The sequence below is a fragment of the Pollicipes pollicipes genome, unplaced genomic scaffold (assembly GCF_011947565.3).
Source record: "Pollicipes pollicipes isolate AB1234 unplaced genomic scaffold, Ppol_2.1 Scaffold_7261;HRSCAF=8764_pilon_pilon_pilon, whole genome shotgun sequence".
NCBI classification, from domain to species: domain Eukaryota; kingdom Metazoa; phylum Arthropoda; class Thecostraca; order Pollicipedomorpha; family Pollicipedidae; genus Pollicipes; species Pollicipes pollicipes.
The window spans coordinates 13,496,041-13,503,653 of NW_023597054.1; the positions used below are offsets into that span (position 1 = coordinate 13,496,041).

General features: G+C 48.2%; 1 protein-coding gene across 2 annotated transcripts; it reads left to right on the forward strand.

Moving 5' to 3' along the window:
- Nucleotides 1–294: 294 nt before the first annotated feature.
- Nucleotides 295–5,445, forward strand: dj-1beta (class I glutamine amidotransferase-like superfamily protein dj-1beta; the record flags this gene model as incomplete). 2 transcript variants are annotated; one of them, XM_037236826.1, is given in 4 exon segments in its annotated part: nt 295–361; nt 3,110–3,243; nt 4,154–4,315; nt 5,250–5,445. In XM_037236826.1, coding segments are annotated over 3 exon segments (445 nt in total), but the record flags the coding sequence as incomplete, so codon positions are not given.
- Nucleotides 5,446–7,613: the final 2,168 nt, after the last annotated feature.

Here is a 7,613-nt window from a genome sequence, read left to right on the forward strand (position 1 = left end):
ATTGTTGAATCAATAAAATCGTTGGCAGAAAGAGGATTGGGCGCGCCTCTAACATCGGTGTTAAATGATAGGGATCTATCCTGGGTTTACTACTGCCTGATTTTAGCCCTGAAACCACCATGCTCCATGATGAACGCGAGTCATTTAGTTGCGCACCCGTTCGGATGTGCCCAATAACAACCATACTTGCAGACGAGTCGGAACTCGGAACTTTGTAACAAAAACATTGTACGACAGTCTTTTAGTCCAGACAGAGTTGTGTAAGGTGGCGCGAGACAGACAAAAAAATGGGTAGCAGGATCCAACACGGGTTACTATTACCCACTATTACCACCTTCTTGCAAGGTTCGCAATCAGTGAGGTAAAGATTCTATGGCGTGTTGTTGATTTGTGATGTGAAATAAAACGCCATATGTATTTCAAAGATCTGTCTCCTCATTTTTGTGAAAGTGGCCAATAACTGTCTATTGAACGCAGGCATGGAAATCGGGAACTAGACCAACTTCAACACTCATTTGTGTGTTGACAACAATGACATTTGTAAACCACATTGCTGTGCATTAACTGTCATAAAGGATGCAATACTAGATATGATGAGCAGTGAGATGAATTAATTCCATTTTGTAAATGAGATAGCTATGATGTCACACTGTCCATCACCAACACTGATTTGGCCAACTCGGTCACCAGTGAGATTTGTAAATAATGCTAATAAACTGTAAATGAGATTTGTAAATAATAATGGCATGAAGCATAATTATGTGTGCTATTTGCTAATGAAACCAATTATGAAATTAGTGGACAAAGTTTTGAACAAGAATAACATTATTGATGGTCCATCACTCAAAAACAGCATTACCTCATTACAACATGTTCAGTCTGTACCTAAATTGCTCTATTTGTGTGAGATCATGTAGTATGTCATCTATTTTATTGCACACTTTTAGGATTCTGTATGTAGTTTTGCATGATCTTTCACCTTTTTTATGGTAAACACTGTACCAGTGCAAGGTTTACCATGGTATGAGAAATGCTAAGCTGCTACTTGTTTGTTGTTTTATGCAATGAAAATGTGCATTAGGGTGATATGAGGCGCAGTATAATAGTTGCAGGAACCAGGTCTAATCTTCTCCATTTCCCGTGCATGACATTTTTCAGGATGTAGGATATGATGAAGGATGGACCTTGGTCCTTCTTTTGAATGACCTAAATTACAATGCTAGATTGTGGCCTTTTATTGCACCATAGCATGCAGACATTGCCCATGTCAAAGATGGAAAATATAACTGGTAGGTTATGTGCTTTGTTAAGCTCTGAATGGCAGTTAATGGTGCTATCAGAAAAATGTGCATTGAATTAACTGGTTGTTTTGCAGGTGAGAGAATGAAAGAAAAGGTAGTTTAAGATGCCTAGAAAGCAATGACAATGTGCCATCTTCCATCCAAGTGAAAACAAAATTAACACTTGATGAACAGGTGTGGTATGGCTACACAAGCTGCAAGTGTTCTTCTTTTGTAATTAGTGTTTGAACCTTGAGAAAAGCAGCATTGAGAAATGGTTAGGGTAGGATATATAATGTTTTGAGATGCATCAGGTGTGCAGTTGATTAGGAAACTTATTGTGCATGGGCAAGACCACATTCAGAATATGGTGTCCAGCCTTAGGCTACAAGTTTAAAAAATAATCATTGGCAGTGCTTAGACTCTTGGACATAAAAAAGCATGCTGATTCCAATGAATTTTTGAAAATCAGGGCACCATCCGGGTCTTCCCTGAAGTCAATCTTTCAAGGCTGTGTTCTGGATCTGCCCCTAGCTTTAATAAAAGTTTCTAAAAGGACATCTTATGAAAATCATGTTGAACTCTGTTTTTTACAATATTTGATATATCTTCTGCTGCAGAGATAAACCAGTGGAGCTCTTCTTGTGTATCTGGGATGTTCAAGCCATGCCTTGAGATGGAAATGCTTGAAATTTATTCTGCCCATGTTGCAGTCCTTTTGTGCTCTGATGTGAACCAGAGTATCTATATCATTTGTCAGGCCCTCTGCTGGGCCTGTACGTGTTTGTGATGCGTGTATATGTTGGTATATGGTCGGGAAACCTTGAACCTTGGCCTGCGTATGTTTGTGTTGACCATCTAAGGTTAACATAGAAGTGGCTGCAAAGGTCCCCGCCCAGGATTGCTTCTTAGGAAAGTAGTCACCACATGAAGTTGTAAGGAACATTAGCACTTAGCTTTCCCCGTATTGTATATAAGTTAACCGTTCTGTGCTCCCCATTGCCTTGAATGTTCAGGATAAAGGCAGCATGACATGGTTGTTGCCACCCAGCCTCCACTGGAGCATTGAATACCAGTATTGCTTTGCCAGCGATCAGCTTCAGGTCATCGAGTTGGATTGAGACCGAAACCATTTAAAAGCTGGTTACGAATATGGCGAAGCCGGCCCGGAATCCCCAGTGGCGTGTCACATTCGTGGAACAATATCGCCAAATAGGATTACGATTTGAGTCATTTTGAAGCCTGCTCGGCATTCTATGATGCTGGTGGTCTATACTCATGGTCCTATGGTACAAACTGATTATTTGGCAACCAAACCATTGATATGATAGCATCCCCCCCCCCATCCCCTTTGCAGTGAGCTGCCCTAGACCGTACAAAATAGCATGGACTCTGTGCTAGTGACCTTTCCACTCCGTAAAGTATTCACGGCCGTGACTGAAAGGCGAATAATGCAAACATATAATTGCGTGCGACTCAGGATCTCATGTTTTGTTGATTTGGGATCTGGGCCCTGATTGCCAGCAATGGCCATTTCAGAGATACCGGTGAAGGGGCTAGGCGAGCGGGGAGGGGGCGGAGGGCAGAAAACTGCGGCCAGTGGGGTGTTCTACCGAGACTACCGCTACCGAGACTTACAACCTTACAGACGACCTTCTTCGGGATATACGCAGGTGCTCTGGCCAGGGGGACACTTGAGCCCGCTCGTGGCCGATGCACGTAGCTTGTCCAGGTGAGACGGAGTGTTGCGGGAACTCGGATCAAGTGTCAAGCGTTGTATGATGAAAAACGGCGGGTGGGATCTCATATGTGCACGGGATTCTTTTCAGGTCTTGAGGAAGTGGTAGATCTGAAGTCAACGTGCCCAGACGGGAAGATGAGTAAAAAGGCTCTGCTTCTTCTGGCCGCAGGCGCGGAGGAGATGGAAGCAGTCATTACCATTGATGTACTGCGAAGAGCCGGGGTACGTGTGAAATCAGGGTTGGCCTGCTACATTTTGCAGGAATCTGTACCGGACACCATGCTTGGTCGGTACTTGCTGACCTTGCAAATGGTACTACGGCACCATACGGCACTGGAAGGTACTAGGATAACCTTCCCTCTGACTGTCTCTGAATCACATGGCTCAAGATCTTGCAGAAAGATCGAAGCTTAGGTTCGTACTTGCATGTCACTTTGGTGTCTTGCCTTCTTAATGTAGCATGTGCACTTAGTGTAGCAACCCAACACAGAGTGCAGTTGCAGATCAAATAATCAAGCTAGGTGAATATTGACAACCGCCGTCCTGCGCAGACCGATGGAAAGAATTCGTCGGGTATAACAGGTGTTATCTCGTGCCAGGCGTAGGGTAGTGGTGGTCAGAAGCAGGTCTGGTCAGGGGAGCGGTGGTCAACAGATGCAGGTTTGGCAATGTTGTCCGCGCGCTTGGACAAGCGTTGATCAGTAGATAAACATGGAAAATTGCGGTGTAGCGTTTCAGTAAAGAAGTCGAGGACCCTCTGACTCGGAACTCCTGCCAGAGAGCGCTCGACAGTAAAAACTGGGCATCGCGGTTCATCGTGATGTACTCAGCTATATCAGTGAGAAATGTAGTCCCCGGGCTGATTCATTTACGCTCTACACAGGGAATAATTGTGTGACACAAGTGACGCATTCGAAATCGTTCATCTATAAAATTCAGGTTTGTTCCACTTTTATAGATTCTGGAAGCTCCCACTACACCTTATACATCTTTTAGTTGTGAACAGCTGCATTATACTAAGAATGCATCAAAGCGCGCCATGTCATACCTGTCGCGTTGTGTTACTTAATGCCGGCATGTCACGATGGACGTGTCGCCAGGTTTAAGCAGAACTTCGTTTGGGCACCAACAGGTGGCGGTGACGGTGGCCGGCCTGCACGGCCCCGAGCCGGTCAAGTGTAGCCGCGGCGTGACGCTCGTGCCCGACGAGGCACTGGAGGCGGCTGCCAAGGGCGGTCCGTACGACGCCGTTGTCCTGCCGGGCGGCCTGGAGGGCGCTCGCAGCCTTTGCAAGGTCAGCTCGGAACGATGTGGCATCCAGGTTACGCGAGCTGGCGCTGGAACTGGCTGGTCACCGTCATCTCGCCGTATCGAGGGGCACTTTGCCTCTCATATCAAACACGCCTCATACCGACCATGCCTCCTCATAGCAAACATGCCTCCTCATAGCGACCACGCCTCATAACAAACACGCCTCCTCTAGCGACCGCGCCCCCTCATAACAAACACGCCTCCTCATAGCGACCATGTCTCCTCATAGTGCATACACATTCTCATAACGACCTCGCCTCCTCATAACAAACACGCCTATCCATAGCGCCCACGCCTTCTCATAACAAACACGCCTCCTCATAACAATTATGCCTCTTCATATCAAACACGCCTCCCCAAAGCCAACACAACTCCCCATAGCAAACACGCCGCCTCGTCACAGCAAAGATGCCTCCTCATCACATCAAACACGCCCCTCATCGCAGGAACCACGTCCCCCTATCATACCAAACATGCCCCGTCATGACGTCAGACACGCATGAGCTGCCTTGATTGTTGTGATGCTGCTCGATTCTGACGGCTGGCGTCTGCCCCTGCCACAGAGCTGTCCTTTGCCCCGGACTGAATGCTGTCCTCTGCCCCGGACTGACCGCCGTCACCGACTCCAGTATAAGCTCCACTCTCTCCGAGTCTGAGCCACCGTGACCCTCCGTCCCGGTCTGATTCGGTGACCGTCCCGCGCCGCAGCGCGACCTGGGCGGCTACGTTCTGGACCCGGTCTATTCTAATGACCGGTCCGCTATTGAATCTCATCCCCGTCATCTTGCTCGTCCTACCCAGCGACCGTCGTGCACTCCAGACCTCCAGTCACCCAGTCTGCCCTGTCTGACTGTGTCCGTCTGCCCCAGACTGACTGTATCCGTCTGCCCCAGACTGACTGTATCCGTCTGCCCCAGTCTGACCTGGTGAAGACGGTACTGAAGGAGCAGGAGGCGGCCGGCCGGCTGATCGCCGCCATCTGCGCCGCGCCTACCGCCCTTAAAGCGCACGGCGTCTGCACCGGCCGTGCCCTCACCAGCTACCCCAACTTCAAGGAGGAGCTGTTGGAGGGCGGCCAGTACATCTACGTGGAGGACCGAGTGGCCATTGACGGTGAGTGGTGGCTGTTGGAAGCTGTCGGGGGCGGCCAGTGCGGCTACATGGAGGACCGGGTGGCCATTGACGGTGAGTGGTGGCTGCTAGGAAGAGCTGTCAGAGGGCGGCCAGTACATCTACGTGGAGGACCGGGTGGCCATTGACGGTGAGTGGTGGCTGCTAGGAAGAGCTGTCAGAGGGCGGCCAGTACACCTACCTCGAGGACCGGATGGCCATTGACGGCGAGCGGTGGCTGCTGGAAGGAGCTGTCGGGGGGGGGGGGGGGGGGGGCAGTACAGCTTGATTTGATTTGATTTGATGTGATGTTTATTTTCGATTATGGACATTAAGCAGTACATAATATGATGAGTGGATTGGTGAATAAGCGGAACGCTTAAATCTGAGCGTCCTCTCCTAACAATAGCAAGATATAGTCATCGCCGCCAGGGAACCCACGACACACCGCCCACTCGCCCGATCCGTAAGCCGACACGGGCCAGGCGTCCGCCGCCACTCCAGTGTACACATATAGCCGTCTCGGGACGGCGGCGGACGCCCGGCCCGGCAACGCCACCCAGTGGCCTGTCTGCTGCGCGCGCCCGCTGGAAGTTTTTAGGCGAATCGTTTGGTCTGAAAAAGAAATGTTTGAAAAATTGTTGATATGTGCTGCCCATTGCGATCCTGTAAACCGTTAACTGTGAGATAGATACTTAGTTGCTCTTTGTGAGTGAGCTCAGAAAAGTTTGGAATGACGCGATCTGTTTTACGTAGCATTGAAATTTGGATTTCATGATAGCGATGACAGTTCAGTACAAAGTGTTTAGGGTCTTCATATGGATAGCCACATAAGCAAGAGGGACTAGGTGTAGTTGGATTTTCAATTTCGAACAGGTGGGTATTCAGGTCTGACATTCCCAATCTCAGTCTAGTATTTAGGATGTTACCATGCCCGGATCCAAAGCTGTGATACACCGGAGGCGCGGCCACACCGCAGCGCTGGTATATTTCCCGTTTGAAGGAACGAAAAGATTGGAGAGGTGACACCTCAAGCGCGAGCTGTTTCTTTCTTCTCGTAGTTGATGGAATACAGGATTTTTGGTATGTTGAGGTTCTGTTCGGTGGTAATGTGAGTGTCATTGCATTGCATAGTGGGCGTCCTGTTGCAAATGCTCGTGTGTCAGGCAGAAGTGCAGTGACGTTTGTTGGCAGTAGATGTTGGTTGTGTATGAGGTTGTGGAACAGTGTCAGTTTGTGCATGTTTCTTCGCCGATTTGAGGGTGTTCCATCCCAAGTCGTCAACAGTGCGTGGGTGTGTGTTCCTGTAGAGTGCACCGGTGATCAGCCTTGCTGCTCTGTACTGTAATCTGTCAAGGCTAAGGGAGTCGCTGGTTGTCAAGAGTCCGTCGTATATTACGTCACAATAATCAAACAAAGGAAGAATGTAAGTCGTATATATGTCGTTGAGGATATGCCGAGGCAGATGTTGCGATAGTGGGTAGAGAGGTCTAAGGGCTCTACTGGTTTTGGAGATGGTGTCATTAAAGTGCTGATGAAAGTGCAAATCAGTAGATATCGTCAAGCCAAGGTGTTTGTGGCTTGTAACGGAAGGAATTCATTGACCATCAAATGCCAGCTGCAGGTGGGTTATGTGTGTTTCTGTTGGTGAATGTTTGTTGAATTGTTTTCGTGGCGTTGAACGTGATGAGCCAGTCTTTGCCGAACTCTTGAATGAATGTCGTGTTGGAGTGCCGCTTGAACAGTAACTGGGTCGTGTCAGTGAGCTGTGTATAGTGTAGTATCGTCAGCAAAGAACAATATGTCATTATCAGTCTTGTCGGCTAGGTCGTTAAGATATATAAGCGCAAGGAGAGGTCCCAGAACAGACACTTGCGGGCACCCAGCATGTATGGTTGTAGGCGTGCTGAAACTGTTGCCTACCTTAACTATCTGCTTACGGCCTGAGAGATACGATTCCAGCCACTTTAGGAGAGTTCCTGACAAACCACAATAGTTCTTGCACTTGAGTAGTTGTGCCATATGTTGTCAAAATATTTACTGATGTCCAAGTAAATGGCTATAAAGCTATTGCCTCGGTCCAAAGCTGCATAAAGATTGCTAATTAAATATACCAGCTGAATTTGTGTTTTGTTTTGGGCGTTATCCACTTTGTTTTCCAGAGAGCAGCC